Source organism: Ambystoma mexicanum, chromosome 8 (genome assembly GCF_040938575.1).
Source record: "Ambystoma mexicanum isolate Mex_15411 chromosome 8, UKY_AmexF1_1, whole genome shotgun sequence".
In the NCBI taxonomy this organism is placed as follows: domain Eukaryota; kingdom Metazoa; phylum Chordata; class Amphibia; order Caudata; family Ambystomatidae; genus Ambystoma; species Ambystoma mexicanum.
The window spans coordinates 71,097,276-71,123,038 of NC_090929.1; the positions used below are offsets into that span (position 1 = coordinate 71,097,276).

The 25,763-nt window shown below is 47.6% G+C and overlaps 1 protein-coding gene across 6 annotated transcripts in view; it reads left to right on the forward strand.

Annotated features, from left to right (window-relative positions):
- NTNG2 (netrin G2) overlaps nt 1–25,763 on the forward strand; it is a 517,246-nt gene that overhangs the window by 400,915 nt on the left and 90,568 nt on the right. For 2 of the 6 annotated variants that reach the window (XM_069609300.1, XM_069609301.1), the window contains exons 6-8: nt 8,646–8,729; nt 13,779–13,844; nt 19,540–19,665. The exons of 2 other annotated variants lie outside the window; for them this stretch is intronic. In XM_069609300.1, the coding sequence (XP_069465401.1) occupies nt 8,646–8,729; nt 13,779–13,844; nt 19,540–19,665 (276 nt within the window). The remainder of the gene's footprint in view (nt 1–8,645; nt 8,730–13,778; nt 13,845–19,539; nt 19,666–25,763) is intronic. 2 more of the 6 variants (XM_069609302.1, XM_069609304.1) reach the window with 2 other exon arrangements.

Consider the following 25,763-nt stretch of genomic DNA (forward strand, 5'->3'; position numbering starts at 1 on the left):
ATTTCTTGCAGATTTTCGCAATTGCTTCTTGATTTTTTGTTTCACATAGTTTCAGTCTCTCGTCTTCCTTATGTCTCTGGGTTTCTTTGTCCCTTGTATATTATATTTTCCTTGTTTACTTCCTCTTGTGGATTTTTCTATTTTCTTCGCTTTTACTTTTTTCAATATAGCCCCCTACCTTTAAAGATGTTTCAATCCTTTTCAAATTATATCTTTTTTTGTATATCCTCATTTCTACAGATTTTCTTTTTCCTATGTAGATTTTCTCAATTTAAAATGTACCCTCCCTCTAAAATATGTTCTTTGTTTCATGCAGGTTTCTTATTTGCTCTGTAGCCTCCATTTTTAGATTTTCTTTATCCCAGGCAACATGTCCACATCAATTATGTAGCTTCATTTAGTAGATTTTCTTTACCTTGAGATGATTTTCTCTTTACTCTGTAGCCTCCATTCTGTAGATTTTATTTATCCTGCGCAGATTTTCTGTATTAACTCAGTAGTCTCCATTTTGTAGATTGTATTTATGCCACAAATATTTTGCATATGCTTTGTGGTATATGTCTGGCAGATTTTCTCAATGAACATTGGAGCTTCCCTTTTGTGAATTCTTGTTGTCTGTTGCCTAGTGTTTTAATGCCCTGTATAGCCTCTCTTCTGCACATTTTCTTTATCCAGACAGATTTTCATTCTTGACTCTGCAGCTGCCCTTTTCTGAATCCTCTTTGTCAGTTGCATATTATTATTATTATTGACATTTCTTTGGGTTGCCACCATGTAGCTGGTTACAGAATTTTCCCATATTTGCTCAAACATGCTCAACTGGGCTTTTCTAAAAGTTGCAAAGCTGAATTCTCTGCTGGTGCAAACATGGCAACTGCTTGTCAGGTTTTCTGTTCCTCTGCAGAACACATTTGCTCTGCATTTATTTGCTGTCTACCGAGCCTGGTGCATGCCTCGCACATAACATTTCTACCTATAGGTACGCTGCAACCTCATCCCTACCTATAGAAATATTGCCCTACTAGTGTTGGGAGTCCCTCATCCTTGGTGCATGCTTACCTGCCACCTAGTCTATTCTATTTGAAAAAGACACACTAATTGTGCAAGCTAAGGCCTCCTCTGGCCCTACTTGTGTAGCAAAACTACCTATTCTTTGTGCCAGCTGCATTTCCGGGAGATTTTGAAGTGCAGTTTCAAATGTGTTCTTTCTGATTTTGTAATTCTGTTTCTTCTGGGGGAGGCAGGGGAGCACCTGCTTTCTAGCCAACAATTGCCCCACTACAATTGCATTTCTTCTGCAGATTTTCCGAATCAGTATTGGGGCTTCCCTTTTGTGACTTCTCTTTGTCTGTTGCACATTATTTCAATTGGCTGCATATCCTCCCTTCTGCACATTTTCTTTATCCATGTAGATTTTCTTTCTTTACTCTTTAGCCTCCCTCTTGCAGTTTTCCCTGCCTGGTGCAAATCTTCTAGTTTAGCCTTGGTTCTGCAATGCATTGTTGTCTCTTGGAGGTTTCAGAGTGCCCTGTAGAGGTTCGCCCACATATTGTAACCCTTGGAATACTGGGGGAACGCAGCCGCTGGGCAATCTGTGGCTAAACCAGAGGGTATAACTTGCTGACCTTGAATAGCCTGCATCTGCCTCGCCCTGCGACTCCATGGTTGCCTGCATCGCCATTTAATGCGGCACACCTCTCATGCATTGTGGTAGGTGGGGTGAATGACGAGCCCTGCAAACTATTCCTGCATGCGGGCTCAGACTGGCCTATAGAGCAATAGGCCCACGGCTGGACCAAAAATGCAAAATGCTGGCATGGGCCACTTTTTGTGTTCAAAGTGGCCCACTTTTTGGCCAATATGTGACAGTTTGATGAGCTACTTCACTGTGTCTAGTAGTTTTCACCAATGTTACTGAAAATATATTCTTTAAAATGCACAATGCACAATTTGCATCATATATTTCTTTTTTTTAAACTCCTGCTTGGGTACTATTCAAACAGTGTCAAAAAAGGATAGAATTGCCATTCTCAACTGTGGGCCACATTTCCATTGGTGCCCGAGACAATTTTATGGCCCAGTCTGACTCTGCCCGCATGCCCCATGCAGCCTGCACAGGGAGGATCCACATGAGCAGCCTTGCTGCATAGGGGGAGCACGGTCCTTCTGCTGCATGCCTCGAGAATTACACTGTGGCCCCCACCAGTAAGGGGAGGTTCTGTTGCTGAGAAGTCCAACTATCAGCTCTTCCTCCTCAAAGGAATTTTCCCTTTTCTCACTTTCCCTCAGAGGCTCAATGGGACTCAAGCCCTGGTTCGCTCTAGACTTGACTACTGTAACAGCCTTCTCCTGAATCTTCTTTCTTCTATTCTGCGACCCCTCCAACTTATCCAGAATAGGGCAACAAGATTTATCCTTGGCCTTCAGCCCAGGGACGGCATCTCACCTGCCCTAAAAAGCCTCCACTGGCTCCCGGTTGCTGCATGGATCAAATTACAATCCCTCTGCATCATCCACAAGGCTATCTGGGCCCTAAGATCATGCTATCTTCAACTCTTTCTTACTAAACACTCTCCTTCTAGACCTCTACGTTCCTCCGGCACCAACTCCCTGTGTGTAAAACGTTACACTAAACAGAGAGCAGGAGGCTGCTTGCCTTCCTCAACTGGTTCCCTCCTCTGGAACAGCCTCCCTCCGCCTCTGCGTCTTGAACAGGACCTTCTGAAGTTCCAAAAGCAACTCAAGACTCTCCTCTTGTCCTCCTCCTTCTCTTCTTCCCTCCTCTGCTAATCCCACAGTTGCTGTGATTGGTGCCTTGTACTATTATGCATCCACGGGGACCCAGGCCACTCCCTCCCAATCTCCCCAGCTTCTGACTACCGCAGCACTTGCCTCGGGACACACCCTCTGCACAGGAGACACGCACTTTCCACCCAACGCGGCTCCTGGCCTCATAGCACTTACCTTACCTTGCACTTCATCTGTGGCTCACCCTTGAGCACGGACACCGCAGAATCTACCTCGCTGCCCTCTTGCTGCACTTGCATGTTCTCAATACTCACAAGGCATGATAGGTTTGACCGTCCATTCCCCCACTGCATTTTTTGTATACATAGTTGTACTGAAATTACAATGTACAAGTTCCCTCCCTGTTGCCCCGTGGGCATTTTGAAATGGAATTTACTTGCTGTATAAGCGCCTAAGAAGTAAACAAACGCAACAAAACTATCTGTGTGGGCTAGCATGTAGGCAGGCGTGCAGAAGAAAGATCAGTGGCAGCCCACGCTAGAACCACTAAGCCGACTGGAGCTGAGACCACATCACCCCGTGGGCCGCAACCATGAGCATAGCCGGTCAGATAGTACAGCGAGTAGAACACTTGCTTTGATATTGTTTTGATGCAAGTTCGCATCCTGGCAGGGCTAAATTCAGCCTTTCATCCTTCAAGGTTGATAGTTCCACACACTGTGGGTAATAGCAAGCAGCGCTCAGATACCTGAGGTTTTGTAGCGCTATATTAATGCACATTATTATTATGAGCGCAGTGGAAATCCTCGATCTACTGTTTTGTTTCCCACGACGCGTGTAGTTGTTGTTTCTAGTGCACACCAAGAGCCTGATTCATGGGATTTTTTGTGCGTTGCAAAGTGACTTTGCACTGCCAGCAAACACCATGATTCACAGAGCCGTGCAAAGAATATTTTTATGCAAAGGGTGTTTGTTGGCAGTGCAGTCACTTTGCGCCACGCTAAAAATTCCCATGTCCCCTCCCAGTCAGAGGTGCCGTTTCTTGTTTTTCTGGTCCCCAGGCAATACCCACACTAAAAATGTGTGCCCTTGTGTCTCTGTGAATTGGGACCCTACTCAGCTGTTCTTTGGCGTCCATGTTTCTTCTTTTGATCTGCTTCTCAAACTGCCAACGAGGTTGGGTGCTGGTTATGATAGCTTTAGAGACCACGCCCTCATGTCATACCAAGTGTTATGGGTCCTCGGTCCTCGAACCTCCCCGCAGTCTTCAGGACCCATAATGCCCAGTAGGGGCGAAGACCGGTGTCTAGAAAGCTCAACTATTGGTTTCTTGTATCACTATACTCCTTCCATGCTCTGTCTCACTCCTACACACCTTGATTGTCATCTCACACTGCATTCACAGATCCTGGCCAATCTCTCTCTCACTGTCTTTCCACCGTGTACACAACTGGACCCTTTCTCTCCACTTACGACACGCTTTTCACCTGCTCTTCTCTGCACTATGTCTGTCTCTTCTGCTCACAAACCTTCTTTCTGTGCCCTGGCATCACTTCCTCTGGTTTTTATTTTCAAGCCACCTATTCTTCTCCTTTTTTCGATGTCTCTTCATCTCACATTCTCTCTTTTTTGTATCCTCTCCGTTTCAGTCCTTTTCTTCTGCTCACTTTCAATCGGCGTCACTTCCTCCTTCTCTTGCACGCGCCCTTACGTCGGTTTCCATCTTGTTAGTCCCCTTTCTTTGTCTTTCTCCCGGACTTCTATTTGATTCTTCCTTCGTCTGTCTTCTCCTCATTACCTCCGTTCACCCTCCGTGTTCTTCTTATTTTCTTATCGCTTTCATGCTTGTATATTCTTTCATAACTGCTTTGCTTGTTTTCAGAGCTGATCCGTTATTTCTTTTCTTTTCTCCCCTTCCCTGTGTTTTCCCCTCATCTCTGCTTACTTTATCTTTCTTTCATCCCCTCTTATTAATTTTATCTCTGCCCTTTTTGCCACTCTTCACTGCCATTTCTTCTCTTTATTCGTTCACTCTCCTCCTTCTTGCAATCACTTCTTTCCTCTGTCTTTCTTACTCTCTAAATCAAGAGAGCCCGCGCGCCGCCTCTACTTGATCTGGCGTAGCATGGAGACATACCCTCCCCCGTGGACTATTTTTTGCGACCCGAATCAGAGTCATATCACTAGCGCTACCTTCTGAGCAGTGAGCACGCTTCAAACCTGTATTGTGGAAAGTTCCAACAGATTTTAAACATTCTCCATTTGCTGAGCAAATGTGAGTGGACGACGCAACGCAGACCTGCTGGTTCCTGGAAAGGCCACGTGTTTCACACCCCGACCCCTCCTACACGTGCCAGCCACGAGCAAGCAGGGAAGGGGGGGACATACAGGCGTTTTATGTGTGTATTTATGTGCTGTTCTCAACCTCATGCAGACTCGAACACATTTTGAGCCATTATGTTTTTACGAGTAAGAATGTTTCTAAATGTTGATATTTATTTCTGAGAACTGTGCTGTGCCCCTGCTCTTATTTCAACTAATTCCCTTCCTTAGTCTTTTATGTCCTTTTTTTCACCCCTTATTCTCCACTATCATTACCTCTGTCAGTGTTTCTCTCCCTCTCTCTCCTATTCAGTCTATTTCTGATCCTCAAGTCAATCACTCGTTATTTTTTAATTCATTCCATTTGTACAGCTTTTGTCCCGTTGTAACTCCCTTTCTGGCTGCATTTCTCAATCTATTTCTGCTTTATTTGCTCCTGTACTGTTTCACTTTTTTACCTGATCCGTTTTCTTTCTCTGATTATCCTTATTCCACCCATATGGATTTGCTGCCGCTGGCCCTCTGTCTTTCTCTCTTGTACTAACTCCATTTTTCTCCTGTCATATTTCCTAGACCTCTGCATCCCTTAATCACACGTGTTCTGTTTTCTTTGCTTTGCTTTACACCCTTGTATAGTCTCTTTTCTTCATGGACTTCTTTTCCGCCATCTTTCCCACTGCTGTTTTCCCATTCTGTTTTCTTTGCTTTGCTTTACACCCTTGTATAGTCTCTTTTCTTCATGTACTTCTTTCCCGCCATCTTCCCTCTGCTGTTTTCCCATTCTGTTTTCTTTGCTTTACACCCTTGTATAGTCTCTTTTCTTCATGTACTTCTTTCCCGCCAGCTTTCCCTCTGCTGTTTTCCCATTCTGCTTTCTTTGCTTTACACCCTTGTATAGTCTCTTTTCTTCATGTACTTCTTTCCCGCCATCTACCCTCTGCTGTTTTCCCATTCTGTTTTCTTTGCTTTACACCCTTGTATAGTCTCTTTTCTTCATGTACTTCTTTCCCGCCATCTTCCCTCTGCTGTTTTCCCATTCTGTTTTCTTTGCTTTACACCCTTGTATAGTCTCTTTTCTTCATGTACTTCTTTCCCGCCAGCTTTCCCTCTGCTGTTTTCCCATTCTGCTTTCTTTGCTTTACACCCTTGTATAGTCTCTTTTCTTCATGTACTTCTTTCCCGCCATCTACCCTCTGCTGTTTTCCCATTCTGTTGTCTTTGCTTTACACCCTTGTATAGTTTCTTTTCTTCATGTACTTCTTTCCCGCCATCTTTCCCTCTGCTGTTTTCCCATTATGTTTTCCTTGCTTTGCTTTACACCCTTGTATAGTCTCTTCTCTTCATGTACTTCTTTTCCGCCATCTTTCCCTCTGCTGTTTTCCCATTCTGTTTTCTTTGCTTTGCTTCACACCCTTGTATAGTCCCTTTTCTTTATGTACTTTTTTTCCACCATCTTTCCATCTGCTGTTTTTTTCCCATTCTGTTTTCTTTGCTTTGCGTTACACCCTTGTATAGTCTCTTTTCTTCACATACTTCTTTCCCGTCATGTTCCCTCTGCTGTTTACCCATTCCGTTTTCCTTGCTTTGCTTTACACCCTTGTACAGTCTCTTTTCTTCATGTACTTCTTTTCTGCCATCTTTCCCACTGCTGTTTTCCCATTCTGTTTTCTTTGCTTTATACCCTTGTATAGTCTCTTTCCTTCATGCACTTCTTTTCCGCCATCTTTCCCTCTGCTGTTTTCCCATTCTGCTTTCTTTGCTTTGTTTTACACCCATGTATAGTCTCTTTCCTTAATGTACTTTTTTTCCCGCCATCTTCCCTCTGCTGTTTTCCCATTCTGTTTTCTTTGCTTTACACCCCTGTATAGTCTCTTTTCTTCATGTACTTCTTCCATCTTCCCTCTGCTGTTTTCCCATTCTGTTTTCTTTGCTTTACACCCTTGTATAGTTACTTTGCTTCATGTACTTCTTTCCTGCCAGCTTTCCCTCTGTTGTTTTCCCATTCTACTTTCTTTGCTTTACACCCTTGTATAGTCTCTTTTCTTCATGTTCTTATTTCCCGCCATCTTCCCTCTGCTGTTTTCCCATTCTGTTTTCTTTGCTTTACACACTTTTATAGTCTCTTTTCTTCACGTACTTCTTTCCCGCCATCTTCCCTCTGCTGTTTCCCCATTCTGCTTTCCTTGCTTTGCTTTACACCCTTGTACAGTCTATTTTCTTCATGCACTTCTTTTTGCCATCTTTCCCACTGCTGTTTTCCCATTCTGTTTTCTTTGCTTTACACCCCTGTATAGTCTCTTTTCTTCATGTACTTCTTTCCCGCCATCTTCCCTCTGCTGTTTTCCCATTCTGTTTTCTTTGCTTTACACCCTTGTATAGTCACTTTGCTTCATGTACTTCTTTCCCGCCATCTTCCCTCTTCTGTTTTCCCATTCTGTTTTCTTTGCTTTGCTTTACACCCTTGTATAGTCCCTTTTCTTTATGTACTTCTTTTCTACCATCTTTCCATCTGCTGTTATTGTCCCATTCAGTTTTCTTTGCTTTGCTTTACACCCTTGTATAATCTCTTCTCTTCATTTACTTCTTTTCCACCATCTTTCCCTCTGCTGTTTTCCCATTCTGTTTTCTTTGCTTTGCTTTACACCCTTGTATAGAACCTTTTCTTTATGTACTTCTTTTCCACCATATTTCCATCTGCTGTTTTTCCCATTCTGTTTTCTTTGCTTTGCTTTACCCCCTTGTATAGTCTCTTTCCTTCATGTACTTCTTTCCCGCCATCTTCCCTCTGCTGTTTTCCCATTCTGTTTTCTTTGCTTCACACCCTTGTATAGTCCCTTTTCTTTATGTACTTCTTTTCTACCATCTTTCCATCTGCTGTTATTTTCCCATTCTGTTTTCTTTGCTTTGCTTTACACCCTTGTATAGTCCCTTTTCTTTATATACTTCTTTTCTACCATCTTTCCATCTGCTGTTATTTTCCCATTCTGTTTTCTTTGCTTTGCTTTACACCATTGTATAGTCTCTTTTCTTCATGTACTTCTTTCCCGCCATCTTTCCCTCTGCTGTTTTCCCATTCTGTTTTCTTTGCTTTGCTTTACATCCTTGTATAGTCCCTTTTCTTTATGTACTTCTTTTCCACCATATTTCCATCTGCTGTTTTGTTCCCATTCTGTTTTCTTTGCTTTGCTTTACCCCGTTGTATAGTCTCGTCTCTTCATGTACTTCTTTTCCGCAATCTTTCTCTCTGCTGTTTTCTCTTTTGCTTTCTCCAAATGTCCCTATTCCTGTCTTTTAACCTTTCGCATCCATGGAATCAGTCTTCCTTTTCCCCTTTCCACCTAAAGAAAATCAACTTTTAAAAGATGTTGTCCCTGTAAGAGTGCTGCCAATGTTATTAAGGTCAGGTTTGCAGGAAAATTGCAGTTCGGTAAGGATGCACCTCCCAACAATGTCCGGAACTCTCGTGAATACCCCGGGTGGCGCTGGACTGACTCCCTCCGGCTTCCGTCTCTCCGTCTTGGATGGTCTCTGAATCACCCAAACCTTTCTTTTTTCTTACTTTTGCTTCTTGCCAGTACTGCACCGGCCCAGGCATATGGCCACCACAACGACGACGACCACCACCACAACCCCTGACCCGTCCCATACTAAGCAGCCAGGTGGGTTCACTGCTATCTCTCCACCGCCCTGATGAATAGAACACCATTGGCCTTTTCCATCCCACCTGCTTCTCGCTCTTTCCGCTTTGCTTTCTGCCAGCACTTCCAGAGCAGACCAAGTCCGACTGGTAGAGTTACCACCCATCCTGGTACCCCAAGGCCCAGCAGGAGCGACTTAGGGGTCTTATGTGCAGTCAATGTAGGGAGAGATCCGAGCTGACCATAAAATCACACAGGAGAAGGGCACTAGCAAGGCCAAGCAGCTGTGGCTAGTATGGAAGACACTTGGGGAATTCCCCAAGACAGTGCTGCCCCCCAATACATCATCACCCAACAAGTACTCTGAGGGTTTCCGAGAGTACTCTCTTAGTTATGACACCCATAAGCTCAAAGCTGAAGAAATGGTATTACCAGCTGCAGGGGAACTCGGTAAGGGGTCTTGGCAGTAGGGTGGTGGCATGCGGCATGCCGACACGTCATTACCATATTATTCCGGAGGGCTCCATCATAACATGTTCTTGTTATCTGGTCCTTTCCGGTCAGTTATGCATTTTCCATTGAACATGTGTAGTACAAAACGTGTTTCTTCAGTTCTTGTTGGTCACGTGTACTTGTGGTTGTCATCCAGCACTCAGTGGAAAATTGTAGCCTTGCCTGCGATTCAGACCGCATTGAATGGATCTATGTAATCACTGCGACCACACATAATTGCGACGTCCGAAAATATAGACTTTTTATTTTTACATCTTTTTTTATGAAACCCCCTTTACACCACAAAGATATGCGGGGGGACACCCCCACAGCCTCCCCATATTAATATAATATCACATACCCCCCCACATATATATGTGGTGTAAAGGGGGCAGGGGGGTTTAAAAAAAAGTTTGCCATTTCGGCCATCGCAATTGTGAAGGCGACATTTTGGGCCATTTCCTATTAAGCATCATTGTTACTCAGCTTTTGTTGGCCAGGTGTACACATAGTTCTTACACACATTTCTTTGGACACCTTTGTGCATCCACGGCATTCAGTTTTAATTGGGAACATAGTCATGCAGTAGCCATGTAGTAGCCTTGTAGTAGCCATGCATTAGCCATGTAGTAGCCATGTAGTAGCCATGCAGTTGGTTCCCAGTCCTGAGGTGACATTTACACATCTAATAGTTATTCACTTCTTGCTGGACGTGTCTATGCATAGTTTACGTCCACTTTTCATTGGAGGCGTGTGCATGTAGTCAATATCACGTTTTTACTAGATGTGTACACATAGTTATCACATTCTTGCTGGAGGCCGACCCACAGTTACTATGAATACCTGGTTGAAAGAGCCTACACATATGTGTTACCCAGTCTGTGCACTATGGGGGTGCTCATTCCTGTTATCCAGAACTCCTTGGACATGGACACAAATATTGTTCTTGAATGCGTGTTGGATCTTCCTACACCTGGTTGATGAGCAAAGTAGAGTTTACGGTAGAGTTCAGCACCTGCTAGATTCCGGGAGTTCTGGGAAAAGGGCCGTGATTAGGCATGGAAGAAAGACACCTCGCTAGGTGTCGCTTGGCCTCGCTAGGCCTCACTAGTTATTGCTATGTCATGCTAGGCCTCGCTAGGTCTCGCTAGGCGTTGCTAGGCCTCGCTAGTTCTCGCTAGGTCATGCTAGTTCTCGCTAGGCCTGGCTAGGGCTGGCTAGGTCTTGCTAGGCCTGGCTAGGTCTGGCTAGGCCTCACTAGGTCTTACTAGGTCTCACTAGGCCTTGCTAGGCTTCGCTATCGCTAGGCCTCGCTAGGTCGCGCTATGCCTCTCTAGGTCTCATTAGGTCATGCTAGGCCTCGCTAGTTCTCACTAGGTCTCGCTAAGCCTTGCTAGGTCTCACTAGGCCTCGCTAGGTCTCGCTAAGCCTCACTCATTCTTGCTAGGTCACGCTAGGTCACGCTAGGCCTCGCTAGGTCTCACTAGGCCTTGCTAGGCCTGGCTAGTTCTCGCTACGCCTTACTAGGTCTCACTAGGCCATGCTAGGCATTGCTATCGCTAGACCTCGCTAGGTCGCGCTATGCCTCTTTAGGTCTCATTAGGTCACGCTAGGCCTCTCTAATTCTCACTAGGTCACGCTAGGCCTCGCTAAGCCTTGCTAGGTCTCACTAGGCCTCTCTAGGTCTCGCTAGGCCTCACTAGGTCTCGCTAGGCCACGCTAGGCCTCGCTAGCTCACGCTAGGTCTTGCTAGGCCTCGCTAGTTCTTGCTAGGTCTCACTAGGCCTCACTAGGTCTTGCTAGACCTCGCTAGGCCTCACTAGGTCTCACTGGGCTTTGCTAGGCTTCGCTATTGCTAGGTCTCGCTATGCCTCTGTTGGCCTTGCTAGGCTTCACTAGGTCTCGCTAGGCCTCACTAGGTCTCGCTAGGTCACGCTAGGTCTCGCTATGCCTTGCTAGGTCGTGCTAGGCCTCGCTAGGTCTCGCTAAACCTCACTAGGTCTCACTAGGCCTTGCTAGGCCTTGCTAGTTCTCACTAGGCCTCGCTAGTTCTCACTAGGCCTTGCTAGGTCTCGCTAGACCTCGCTAGGCCTCACTAGGCTTCGCTATTGCTAGGCCTTGCTAGGTTGCGCTATGCCTCTCTAGGTCTCATTAGGTTACACTAGGCCTTGCTTGCTCTCAGTAGCTCTTCTGTCGTGATCGGCGAAAGCTATCTTACAGCAGATTTAGAGGTACAACACAAAGTGTCAGGCTAATAAAAATGGGAACGAGGTAACCACTCTAGCCCCCAGCTAAAGCACTTGGAAGGATAAGCCCAGCATCCGCATCTTCGTACGTTAGGATAGTGAGGGTTCCTACACCGACCAGCTTCGTATCCACAAGGTTGCCTGTAGACGCAGCGCCTACACCAACAGGCCAATGGATAAAGGCTTCCCTCCCAGCTGCCAGCCTATCCCAGCCTATCCCAGCCAAAGTCTTTCCATAGAGCTTCCTTTTCTATTCTTTTCCCAAGAAATACTCTTCAGTGGATTGGATCGGTTCCTGGCCTATTCACTGATGACCCCTTCTGTCATTGAGGGACCCTCCATTAAGTTGGTCTATGTTTCGCAGAGGAGCTTTTCATGCATTGGGGCACTACGCCCTGAAATTGATTGCATATTATACCGGGATCCAGAGCCACCCGGCAAGCGGCAGGAAGGTCTTGAGGATCGACCAGACTGTGAGTGCACCTTCTGAAGCCTGTGCATGATGGTATCAAGCAATCCTGCCGGGACGCCATTCGTACCCGCCGGTGTTGGTAGTAGAGCTTCTCCAAGGAAGGGGACCCTTGGTTTCATCGCCCAGAAGGGAAGTATGTTCTTGATAGTCTTTAACTCCTCCCATTTTCAGACAAAGTACTTGCTTGGATTCCTGAAGCAGCACTAATGCCTTCTCCCATAAAAGCAGGCATTAATACCCATTAATGACCAGGGAAGAAGATAAGGTATATCCCTGTGGGACCCTGCATCTCAGTGGTTTCGACAGGGAGATGAGGGTCTGCACTTTAATCGCCCCTCAAATGTGTGATAAGGGCCTCAACCTTTGCATTCAGGCCAACATTATCGCTCAGCCGCTCTACCAACAGTTGGTGGACCACCATATCGAAGGCGGGGAACAGGCCAAGTGAGATTAGAATCCCACCCACTATCTTACCCACAGCAGTTTATCTCAGATACCTGCTAGCGTCACCCCAAGAGTCCTGAGTCCGTCAACCTAGAGAAGGTCCATTGGGGGATATGTGAGGGTACGATGGGACAATGTCTAACCGGGAACCCAAGGAAATAACCTCTGAGGGTAGGGAGTGGCGGTTGACCCTCCTAATTCTTAGAAGAGCGCCCCCTAAAGGAATGCGGACAAAACAATTTTTATTGCAGCCGACATATAGTTGGAACTGCACATGACGAGCAAAGTGGATTACGGTAAGGCGATTGCTAGACCCGCTTGGCCTCTGATACTACTATAGGTAGAGTCCTGTGTGATATAATCCTCCAGCACTGTAAATCACCTCTATGGACCGCCTCCGACTAAGATACGCTATAGCTTTGCACCGGGAGGATAGCTCAGGGGGCAATGTGCTCGCCTTGGAAGCAAGACGACGCAGAGCAACACAGGTTCGATCTCCTGGGCCACGCTTAGAAATCTCTGGGTATTAAGCACGTTATAAATAACCTATCATATCATATCATAGCTAGAACTCATTCTGTAAAAAGGCTCTCTATAGGATCTATTTGGGCCAGCGCCTCGACGCCTTTATAAGTCTTTAAATAAATAAATAGAGTATATGACAATATAATAATGCTATAGTGGGAGTACTTCCTGTGGTAATAATGCTAGTACTATAATAATGCATTATATAGACAACCTCATTCGATAACAATGCTATATGTTGAACCCCTAGCGCTATAATAATGAAATAAATAGGCCTCCAAATATGAATACTATCTAAATGACTTATATAGACCATATAATACTATAATAATCCTATTAAGTAGCCCGCTTAGTACTATGATTTTGCTACATATAGTGGGTGATGTACTGTAAAGTGCAAATCGTTCATAAGGCACCGCCAACACGTGCACATAAGTAACACATGCATGCGGGCGTACCGGACGTATGTCTCACTGTAGCATGCTCAGGAAGGATTATTAGCGTCTTCAGCCAATCAGATTGCTCCAAACCCAGGCTGAATCACACTCTGCTCCACCCGCCCTGCCATCTCCTCCCCTCCCCCCGCCCCCCTTCTCCCTGCTTGCTCGCGCAGTCCCATGGAGAACCTACAACTACCACAATGCAATAGACTGGAACATGTAGAAGAGTGAACAAAATGATGAATGTGAAAAGGTAACATCTAATTATGACAATCAAGTGTAAAAGGCGCCTTTAATTAATAAACATGCATAGAAACTTAAATTACAAAAACAGAACCCGAAACCTGACTTCTGGAAAGCTGCGCCTAAAGGCTGCGCTCCCTTGTGCTGATCTTACTTGTTCACGTTTGACCTTAAACCTGTCTTTTTCTTCTTCACCGAATGTGACCAGAGGTCGCCCGGTGGCCGACTGTCGTCCCTGCACCTGCCTCCACCCACGAGACGCAGGAGTACACAGGTATACCACTGGCCTCATTCAGAGCCCCGCATGCAGCGCTCACTGGCAACTACCTCAGTGCAACACCGGCTAAGCCATGCCTAGTTTAGTTTGCTGTCAACTAAGCGCTGCATAGTTTACTGTGCCCTTGACTAAGCCCTTTGTAGCTTAGTGTTCCATTGACTAAGCACTATAGAGCGTACTGGACGACTGACTGAACACTGCGCAACGTAGTGTGCTTTTGGCTACGCACTGCATAGATTAGTGTGTCTTTTGGCTAAGCATTATGTAGCTTTGTGCATCACTGACCAAGCATTGCATAGTTTCATTTACCATTGACTAAGCACTTTGTAGCTTACTGTGCAATTGACTAAGCGCTCAATAGCTTAGTGTGCTGTTTACGAAGCACTATTTCGCTTTGTGGGCCATCGACTAAACACTATCAGATTAGTGGGCCACGGGCTAAACATTATGTATCTTAGTGTGCTGTTGACTGAACACATCAGTGTGTCATCGACTAAGCATTAGGTAGCATTATCATTGAATAAGCATTCCATAGTTTCATGTGTCATTGACCAACCAATTTATAGCTGTTGTGCCATTGATTAAGCACGATAAAGCTTAGCCACCCACTGACTAAGCAGCATGTAGCTTTGTATGCCATGAACTAAGCACTGCATAGATGAATGTGTCATTGGCTATGCACAATGTTGTTTACTGTGACTACAGAGCACTAGGTATCTTAGTGTTCTCAGCTAAGCACTGCATAGTTTCAAGTGCCATCGACTAAGCACATTGTTAGGGTGCCATGAAGTAAGCAACACATGGCTTTGTGTGCCATCAGCAAAGCACCATGTACCTTAGTTTTCTATTGACTAAGCACTGTTTAGGTTAGTTTCTCATTAAGTAACTGCTAGGTAGCATTGTGCATCACAAACCTAGCACTTGGTGGCATAGGGAATCTTTAGCTAAGTGCTCAATGGCTTAGCCAGTCTTCGACTAGGCACTACCATTCAGTTTATAAGCATGCTAGTGTACAGGCCCGTGGCCAAAGTGCAGGTTTTTCATTGACACAGTAGGGCCACTATCAATCTTAAGCCTACAGCTCCCTCTAGCGGTGACAACAGGCAAAGCTATGCAAATTAGACCACTGTAACAGGCAAAGCTATGCAAAGTGGCATTGTCTCTATATTTCCTAAAGCAATAGCTCCCTCTAGCGGTGACAACAGGCGAAGCTACTGCATCGGACAAACATAAATCTGGCTTTTTATTATATTGTTTGATTAGATCGACTGGGAGATATGTGGGCGAGTCAGCGCCTCTGTGGGATGGAAAACATTCCGCCCGAATCTGCCATACACGAGCTATGTCTATGGGGCCATCTCCTCTTAGGGCGCCCTGGAAGAGGGTACCGGGCACCTCACTCACCGGTGCCCTGCGCAAGACCTCTCTAGCTTTGCCCTTCCTTGCTTTCCTGACGAGTGGGATTGCACTGACTCAGCTCACTCTTGCCGCCGACCTGGAGTGTAAATAAAGGCGCCTGGGTGGGCCAAGTCTGCCATAGAGAGCTGCCCAGTCCAGCCTGCCAGGGAAGCGCCTGCATGCTTGGCATGACTACAAGCCTCCTGAGGCACCATAGTCCTGACCTTGCCCTGGGAGGCTTGAGGTTAGTTAGGACCTTCCTAATGGCATGGCATCCCTTCACGAGCATCCATAGGGTCCAGAGCTGACCTCCGGTGAGTGCGCTCTGCATCCAGGTCAGGTATATGAACAGCCTTTGCCACCTGTGAGTCGATATAGGAGAAGGACCAGCACACTGGCTCTGGTGCTGGTGTGCAAGCCCCCGGTGGACAAGACCACAGCCTTAGGCTTTGTTAGCACTTTGCTCTCCCTCCCCCAGGAAAGTGTCTGATGGGGTGCCCATGACTTGCTCCCCAAATACAGCTTGTTATTTCCCAGGAATTACTACATAAAGAACACTTGCCAACAGTGACTGGTGAAAGGGCCAATCTCCACCTCTCCAAATTCATTTCTCCACCAAAAATTGCACATATTCAAATCGAATTATAGCGGCTCGATGCAGGGATACCTGTGCGCTTTAATCTGTTACCACCATTGTGTTTATAACGTATTGGATTTATTTCATGTAACCAGCTAGATATGACATGGCAGCAGGTCCACATGCTGATGCGTCAGTACAGTGAAATACATGCACACTGTGGAACTGGAAGATATCGAAGCACAATGGGAAATATATTGGTATTTATTTTAATTTAAAATACTAGAAATCACACTGAACTAACGGCACGCGACATCTTCTTTGTGGCTCACCAGAAACTTCTTGTTACTCCACTCAATTACACAAGTTAGTTAAAAAAAACACAAATCACAATTCTTTACTTTCTACAAATTTCACTTAAAAAAATAATTATACTGGTCAATAACCAAAACAATTATAAATGTAGTGTTGTGCAATTTTGATTTTCCTGCAGGCTCAAAAGGCTAGCAGTAGGATTTCAAGATTGGTACAAATACATATGGCAATTATGATTCCACCCACACTTTTGGTTTTAAATAAACACAAGGTGATTTAGCAGCTTGCTTTTCAGACCCCCCCCAACTTTGGTCTGTGTTAGGGAAGTCAGACAGAAAAATTGGAATGATTTGGGGAATTCTGGAGTTCGGACCCCCTCCACTGAAAGACCTGTGTTAGGGGAAAGGTGGATAACAATATTGGACTGATTTAAGAAAGGCACCCATCTTCCTTAAAGAAGCCGGGGTCAATGGGACAAAAAGGATTACCCAATGTAATTATAGGCTATAGTTTTTCAACGCACACTGGCAAGGGAGCTTTGTTAATTTAAAATTTTAACAAAAATCACCCTGTAGTGTTCCACCAAATGGGGAATTAATTAAATGAATCTTTTTAGTTAAGTAGACTAAGGATCTACACAGTTTTGACCCCTGCCCATTAGAAAGGGACAATAGGCCTCATTACGACCCTGGCGCTAAGTGTTTAACGGCGCCGTAAAAGGCGGCGGCGCCGTTAAACACTTAGCGCCTTACTACGAGGTCCCTTTGCGGGACCCGACCTTAACGGCTGGTCTACACCAGCCGTTAAAGTAGGGACCCGCAAAGGGACCTTGGTGCTAAGTACGGTACCGCAATTTGCGGTACCGTACTTAGCGCCTTCCCCATTCCCATAGAGCCCTATGGGGCGAAAATGGGAACGGGGAAGGGCCATGCTTCAATGGGGAATTACCACCCCGCCAACCTTGGAATGGGGTGGTAATTCCCCATTGAACCATGGCGGACCCGTTACAACACCGGCACCAACCATGGTGCTAATAGCGCCATGGTTTAGCGCCGGTGTTGTAATGAGGCCCAATGATTTAAGTCAAGCAGACTCCCCACCTTTTTGTTTCTCAGTGCTCAGTTCTACTTACATAGAAAGCCTCTGTTTAAGGTTCAGGACAGCCAGCTGCATGTCAGGACCCTCTGGAAAGACAGGGCAGGGGTCTGTTCACTCCACTCTCAAGGATGGCCTCCCACGTTCCACCATAGGACCCAGTCAGCTCTTAGGCCTACCTAGAAATAGACAGCTCCGCCCAGATGCGCTCTCAGCAATCGCCTCTGGTATTTCCTTGCAGCTGTCAGATGTTTAGTTTCATCAGCACTCTTCGATGGTAAATGTCAGCAGCTCTGTCTTCCTCCTAGTATAGTCCCCCTTATATAGCAGCAATGACACCACCAATTTTACAATCTTGGGGGAGTACCCTGCAAGAGGTCACGCAACTAGGATTGGACAGTTACCCTTTTCTCTCCCGCCCACTCCAGCCCCTCTCTACAGATTGGTTTAAGAGTCTGGAGCAGACATGTGGCAGCTCAATTTACAAGCCCCATTTGTTCTCATGTCAAATATTTGGCAAAAGTGAGTTATGTGCAAAACTTCATAGTTTTACTAATAAGTGCCATAATATACATATTTTCTGACTCAGCTAATCATGGGGAGTTAAATAAGACGACAGCCAGGTCTGCAACATGTTGCACAGCCCTGTGGCAATATTCTGCTGTTTCCATAAAAAGCATAACAGTTATGAATATGTAATTTGTTACCCATATTCTGAATTTTATCCTCCACCGGTTCACCAACTCTCACATTTGGAACATTTTCAGATAAGCCAGAAACACATCTTAGATGGCCATTACAGTTCCCTGAGTCACAGGTAGATGCATTTTGTATCTCCAAAATCACCTGGTAATTACCTAAATAAATGGTACATCAATGAAGAAAATCTGCCTTATAATTGCTGGGGAAAAGGCTGGGGAAAAGGCCTAAGTTATAATAGTCCTTTCAAATTCATAGTAAATCTTCATGTGGGACAAATGGCAATTCTCCTGCCTTCTGGTCATATGGTCTCACTGGGTCAGCCTGTAACCACAGTTTGTATTATTCTCTTTGCGTTTGCAGTTTGCTCTTTGAAGTTGGTTGCCTGTTTGAAGTTGTAGTCCCCGGTCTTCACACCTTTTAGTCATGCTCCAGCCAAATGTGTTCCGCAGTAACTGCCTTCAGAGCCAGCAAGTCTGGGGAACACTGGGTTTTCCACACCTTAAGCAGGACACTTTATTGCAGTTTGTAATTAGCTGGGGGATGTAACATACAGACTGGCAGTGTGTGATTTCTATGTGAAGTTTGCCCACCCACAAGCCAAAAAGGTTTGCCTTGGGCTGACATTTTTGCATGGAAACAAAGTCGCTCTACAAATGTCACTGTCATTTTATATGCAAAACATAATATACATTACTTTTTGGCAACATGCACCATGTCCTTTTTTCCCGGACATTGTTCCTGCTAGCAGTGGTACAATCTTCCCATTTGAACTGTCCATTTTTGTGACAGTGTTTAAAAATACTGTTTTTCAAGTGAAAAGGACCTTTGATTTTTCTTCTTCCTTTGTGAATGAAAATGTTGCTTCTCCTAGGATAATGACAGGTACTCCTTTTACATAGGGCCCTTCAGTTTTCATTTGCAATCACACACGCAACACCAATTTTGTGTCAGTGTTGAAGAATCCCTGCTTTTCATGTGAAAGGGATTTCAGTTTGGGGTCTTTGAATGCACCCCACACTTTGCCAAAAAAGTTTCAGTGCAACTGGAAATACTAGCCATGCTCCCAACACAAGGGCTTCCAGAAAACCAGCTCATCTCTGTAAATATATGTGAACATGCTTTCTTTTTCTCAATTGCCTTTAATTAAAAGCAGCCCACTTCTCTGTCCCAGATCTGTCCTTGAAAACACCCCAGAACATGTCACAGAACTAACAAAACTAGAGGGAAATACAATACAAACATGAAAACTGAAGACAACGTGAGGCAGGTTCAATTTGGCTTCCGGTCGCCAACATGACACCTGCGATGACAAAGACCTTTTTTTTGCACAGTGCTTGCCTCTACCGCTTCTATGTGCCAGCATCACCTGGCAATACTGGTGCGTAACCTTGAAAGGATGAAAGGCTGAGTTGGCCCAGCTGGGGTTCAAACCTGTGGAACTGCAGGCTGAAAAATACTCTTGCAGCAGGGGTATGAACCCACTGAGCTACCTCGCCGGCTTGTGTAGTGTCCACATTCTTCCTAGGCGACTTCTGGCTTCTTAGAAGTGTCCCTGCCTGCAAGCTCTTGAGTAAACTATGCTTCCTGTGTTCCTGTTGTGCTCAGAGAACCCGGGTAGCACAGGGGCCGCCCCGCCGGACTCCACGTCTGTGGCCTCGCACAGCACCCTGGCTCCAGCCCCCCTGCACCTGGGCTGCCCCCCCTGGAAGGAGACCAGCGCGCACACCCAAGGTACAGCCTTGTAACTGCCTGCTTGCCTGACTGCTTCTAAAGAGGCCTAGTGGAGACGGGTAGCGCACGCCTTCGCTGGTTACACTTGCTTCCATGTCCGCTGGGGGTGGGGGGCGGGGAGGGGTGAGATGGTGTTATTTATGTTTAATCTATGTCTGGGTTGTGATTCATGGAGACCGGAAGGGCAATAACTGCAATAAACGAGGGAGACAGGAGCTCACTGATTCATGGCGCCTTTATTGGCCAAAACCACAATCGACAGCACTTACTGCAGCTTTCGCGGAATGTTCGGTGATTACAGCTCCAGCCGATGCACCAAAACCACAGAGACCGAGCCGCCGCCCACCCGGCCAGCCGGCAGCCTTCCCAGGGCACTCACCTACTACGGGCCTACCAAGCAAGCCGCTGTGCTATTGCATGCAGGCGACATTCCTGCCTGAATCTACTTCACAAAAGGGCTTGCAGCATTTTGCACATTTAGGGAAAGAGCTGCCAATATTGCGGATCAATAACCTGCACGCAGTGTGATTTTGCACAGAACATTCTTGTGGAGGCTCTGCACAGAGACGAGAAGCCTGGACAGCCTTTCCGGTGCAGACCGGTCACACAGTCATGTTTGCTAAAGAAAAGGCAGACTTCTCGAGCTTAATGGCTGTGTGCCTGGGTAGCTCTGTGGCTCTTGTGCGCAATGATGTTGCAGGCAGGTCACTATTTTGCAGAGAATGTATTCAACAAATTAACCTCCACACAGCAGGGGTTGCTGCAAAAATAACTTTCAGAAGAAAGCGTTGCCATGGGTCCTAAGTGAAAACATAGTGTTTCCTGGTCCGGGAACAAATCGATCGATTTAGAATGACCGCTCTGTGACCCCCCCATTTGAGCGCTTAGTTGCAAACTTATGAAATGTCATCAGTTTTACAAAATGGAGGATCCTGGCTTCTACACCATTCCACCAGAGGAATGAAACCCGTGCACAGCTCTAGCTAGGGGTGTTAGTGTGATGGCAACCGCCCTGCACGGGCCCTGCTAGCAATACCGCAGGGTGTTGCGGGCATTAATCAAGTGATAATACCAAGGGGCTCCTATTTTGCTCTTCGTGGGTAGTGGGAGTGGTCACATTTCCTGGGTGCAGAAGTAGAGAGACCCAGAGAGTGAGACCCAACCACGAGGAGGGTCCTCCTTTGTGGAAAGAGTGGAGTTTTGAGAGGCACGGGGGATGTAAAGTGGTCGTTGACGATGCAGGGAATGATAAAAGGAAGCACTTGTGGTATTTCCTCCGAGGGAAGAGGGAGGGCGTCACTGCCGGTAGAAAGACCTTTCAATTTCATGCCTCAAGGGGGTGGTCTCGGGCTGCTAAGGGGGTGGTCTTGCGGTGCTAAGCGCCAGAGATCGCAGAGGGCAGAGGGGATAACTAGTAGAGTTATAAAGGAAACAGGGTGAAGCAAATGGGACTGCTACCAGGGGTCCCAAGCACATAGGGGGGGGCGGGGGTCCCAAGCACATGGGGGGGCGGGGGTCCCAAGCACATGGAGTGTGGGGGCGGGGGTCCCAAGCACATGGGGGGGCAGAGGGGGCTAAGCAATAGTAACATACCAGGGGGTAAATTCCAGGCAACAGTGATGTCAAGGGAAGGGTGGGGACTAAGCAAGCAGTGACATACCAGGGGATGAAGGCCAAGCAACAGTGATGTCAAGCGGGTGGGGGGCTAAGCAAGCAGTGACGTACCAGGGGGTGAAGGCCAAGCAACAGTGATGTCAAAGGAAGGGGGCCTAAGCAAGTAACATACCAGGGGATGAAGGAGGCCAAGCAACAGTGATGTCAAGAGGGGGAGGCTAAGCAAGTGACATACCAGGGGATGAAGGCCAAGCAACAGTGATGTCAAGGGGGGGGCTAAGCAAGTGACACACCAGGGGATGAAGGCCAAGCAACAGTGATGTCAAGGGGAGGGGGGCTAAGCAAGTAGCATACCAGGGGATGAAGGCCAAGCAACAGTGATGTCAAGGGGAGGGGGGGGACTAAGCAAGCCGTGACATACCAGGGGGTGAAGGCCAAGCAACAGTGATGTCAAGGGGAGGGGGGGGGACTAAGCAAGCAGTGACATACCAGGGGGTGAAGGCCAAGCAACAGTGATGTCAAAGGAAGGGGGCCTGAGCAAGTGACATACCAGGGGATGAAGGTCAAGCAACAGTGATGTCAAGGGGGGGGGGCTAAGCAAGTAACATACCAGGGATGAAGGCCAAGCAACAGTGATGTCAAGAGGTGGGGGGCTAAGCAAGTGACATACCAGGGGATGAAGGAGGCCAAGCAACAGTGATGTCAAGGGGAGGGGGGGACTAAGCAAGCAGTGACATACCAGGGGGTGAAGGCCAAGCAACAGTGATGTCAAAGGAAGGGGGCCTAAGCAAGTGACATACCAGGGGATGAAGGCCAAGCAACAGTGATGTCAAGGGGGGGGCTAAGCAAGTGACACACCAGGGGATGAAGGCCAAGCAACAGTGATGTCAAGGGGAGGGGGGCTAAGCAAGTAGCATACCAGGGGATGAAGGCCAAGCAACAGTGATGTCAAGGGGAGGGGGGGACTAAGCAAGCCGTGACATACCAGGGGGTGAAGGCCAAGCAACAGTGATGTCAAGGGGAGGGGGGGGGACTAAGCAAGCAGTGACATACCAGGGGGTGAAGGCCAAGCAACAGTGATGTCAAAGGAAGGGGGCCTGAGCAAGTGACATACCAGGGGATGAAGGTCAAGCAACAGTGATGTCAAGGGGGGGGGGGCTAAGCAAGTAACATACCAGGGATGAAGGCCAAGCAACAGTGATGTCAAGAGGTGGGGGGCTAAGCAAGTGACATACCAGGGGATGAAGGAGGCCAAGCAACAGTGATGTCAAGGGAAGGGTGGGGACTAAGCAAGCAGTGACATACCAGGGGATGAAGGCCAAGCAACAGTGATGTCAAGGGGGTGGGGGGCTAAGCAAGCAGTGACGTACCAGGGGGTGAAGGCCAAGCAACAGTGATGTCAAAGGAAGGGGGCCTAAGCAAGTAACATACCAGGGGATGAAGGAGGCCAAGCAACAGTGATGTCAAGAGGTGGGGGGCTAAGCAAGTGACATACCAGGGGATGAAGGAGGCCAAGCAACAGTGATGTCAAAGGGAGGGGGTCAAAAAACGGGCGTTCCTGGAGATGAGGGAGGCCAAGAAACAGAGCTATCTTGGCAGCACAGAGGTCAAGCGTGTAGTGAGTGAGAGGCAGTGATGTGATGGCGCGGATGGTTACGCAATAGAGACCACAATGATAAAGGGTCTGAGGAACAGAGAGGTCAAGTGGAGGCAGCTTAGTAAAATAGGCCCTTAGAAGTGACCTTTGGCAGTTTTGAAAAATAAGTTTACTATAAAAAAAAGAAGGGGTTGGCCTGCGGGTCCCTGCGGCCCAGGGTGTGTTTCTACGGTTTGGCCCAACAGACACAAGCTCAGCATTGACTGCTACCATTCCAAAGGATTCTGTGATTATAACATGGAGATGGGCCTTCCGTGACAGGTCGGTGCCTGCTGAAGGCCAGTCCCTCTGTGCAAGGGGGTGAGGCCTGCTGAATTCTGTGGTGCCCACCACAAGCCCAAGCGAATTATCCACCAAACATGAGTTCTTCTTCAACTCAACCATTCTCGTTGTGGCTGAGGCCTGCACGGATCTGAGCAGCTCTCTACAGTGGGTGCTTAACCCACAGGGCTATTCTTCTGTCTTCCTTGCGGGCTCTGCTCAGACACTGCACCCGAAGGATATTTCCTGATCAGGGGTGCACGCACTGTTATAGTTTAATGTTTGCACAGGACACCTGGTCCTCTGAGAATGTGGGGAGAGGGAATCTGTTAGGGGTAATCTGTGGACAGGTAATCTGTTGGGAGTACTCTGCGGAGAGGGTCCAGTTTGACTTTTCGAGGTGTGATGGGGGACATCCCCTACCCGTTGTGTGATCTGTGGGGAGTATTTATTGAAATGTGTAATTGCTTTGGGCATTATAACGGGTTACAGGCTTGTGAGCTGTGCACGGCGAAGCAGGCCTAGGCCCAATGGTACAGCTCTCCACCCACATGCACTGTTAAGCAGACTCAGGCCCAGTGGTACAGCTCTCCACCTACATGCACTGTTAAGCAGACTCAGGCCCAGTGGTATAGCTCTCCACCTACATGCACTGTGAAGCATGCCTAGGCCCAGTTGTACAGCTCTCCACCCACATGCACTGTTAAGCAGACTCGGGCCCAGTAGTACAGCTCTCCACCCACATGCACTGTTAAGCAGACTCAGGCCCAGTGGTACAGCTCTCCACCTACATGCACTGTTAAGCAGACTCAGCCCCAGTGGTATAGCTCTCCACCTACATGCACTGTGAAGCAGGCCTAGGCCCAGTTGTACAGCTCTCCACCTACATGCACTGTTAAGCAGACTCGGGCCCAGTGGTACAGCTCTCCACCTACATGCACTGTGAAGCAGGCCTAGACCCAGTTGTACAGCTCTCCACCTACATGCACTTCGAAGCACCCTCTGGCCCAGTGAAACAGCTCTCCGTCTACATGCACTGTTAAGCAGACCCAAGCCCACTGGTACAGCTCTCCACCTCCATGCACTGTGAAGCAGACCTAGGCCCAGTGGTACAGCTCTCCACCTCAATGCACCGTGAAGCGAAGCAGACCTAGGCCCAGTGGTACAGCTCTCCACCTACAAACACTGTGAAGCTGGCCTAGACCCAATGGTACACCCCCCAACCTACATGCACTGTGAAGCAGACCTAGGCCCGGTGGTACAGCTCTCCACCTACATGCACCGTGAAGCAGTCCTAGCCCAGTGGTACAGCGCTCCACTTCCATGCACTGCGAAGCAGACCTAGGCCCAGTGGTACAGTTCTCCACCTACATACACTGTGAAGCAGGCCTAGACCCAATGGTACACCCCCCCAGCCTACATGCACTGTGAAGCAGACCTAGGCCCAGTGGTACAGCTCTCTACCTACATGCACCGTGAAGCAGACCTAGGCCCAGTGGTACAGCTCTCCACCTACATGCACTGTGAAGCAGGCCTAGGCCCAGTTGTACAGCTCTCCACCTACATGCACTTTGAAGCACCCTCTGGCCCAGTGAAACAGCTCTCCACCTACATGCACTGTGAAGCAGACCCAAGCCCACTGGTACAGCTCTCCACCTCCGTGCACTGTGAATCGAAGCTGGCCTAGGCCCAGTGGTACAGTTCTCCACCTCCATGCACTCTGAAGCAGACCTACGCCCGGTGGTACAGCTCTCCACCTACAAACACTGTGAAGCAGGCCTAGACCCAATGGTACACCCCCCAACCTACATGCACTGTGAAGCAGACCTAGGCCCAGTGGTACAGTTCTCCACCTCCATGCACTGTGAAGCAGACCTAGGCCCAGTGGTATAGCTCTCCACCTCCATGCACTGTGAAGCAGACCTACGCCCGGTGGTACAGCTCTCCACCTACATGCACCGTGAAGCAGACCTAGGCCCAGTGGTACAGCTCTACACCTACATGCACCATGAAGCAGACCTAGGCCCAGTGGTACAGTGCTCCACTTCCATGCACTGTGAAGCAGACCTAGGCCCAGTGGTGCAGCTCTCCACCTCCATGCACTGTGAAGCAGACCTAGGCCCGGTGGTACAGCCCTCCACCTCCATGCACTGTGAAGCAGACCTAGGCCCAGTGGTGCAGCTCTCCACCTCCATGGCCAGTGGTACAGCTCTCCACCTACATGGCCAGTGGTACCGCTCTACGCCAGCACGATCACAGGACAGGCATGACCTGGGTTTTTAATATGATCGTGTCTCACTTGAGAAATGGGAGACCCCACAGTTGTGAACATTCCTTTTCAGCGCATTGACCAATCAGATCGTGTTCTGGATCCTGGCTCTTTCTGGGAAGTGATGAAATATCATTTTTTCAATGTAATGTTAATGGCGGTATTTCGGAGTTACCACTGCATTACCACCATTTTTCCCCACCCCCAGATGTTGATGTAGGTGCTTCGGTGCTCTGAGGGAGGCCTGCTGTACTCTGCGGAGCGGACCCCTCGCCGGCATTTTGCGCAGCCAGCATC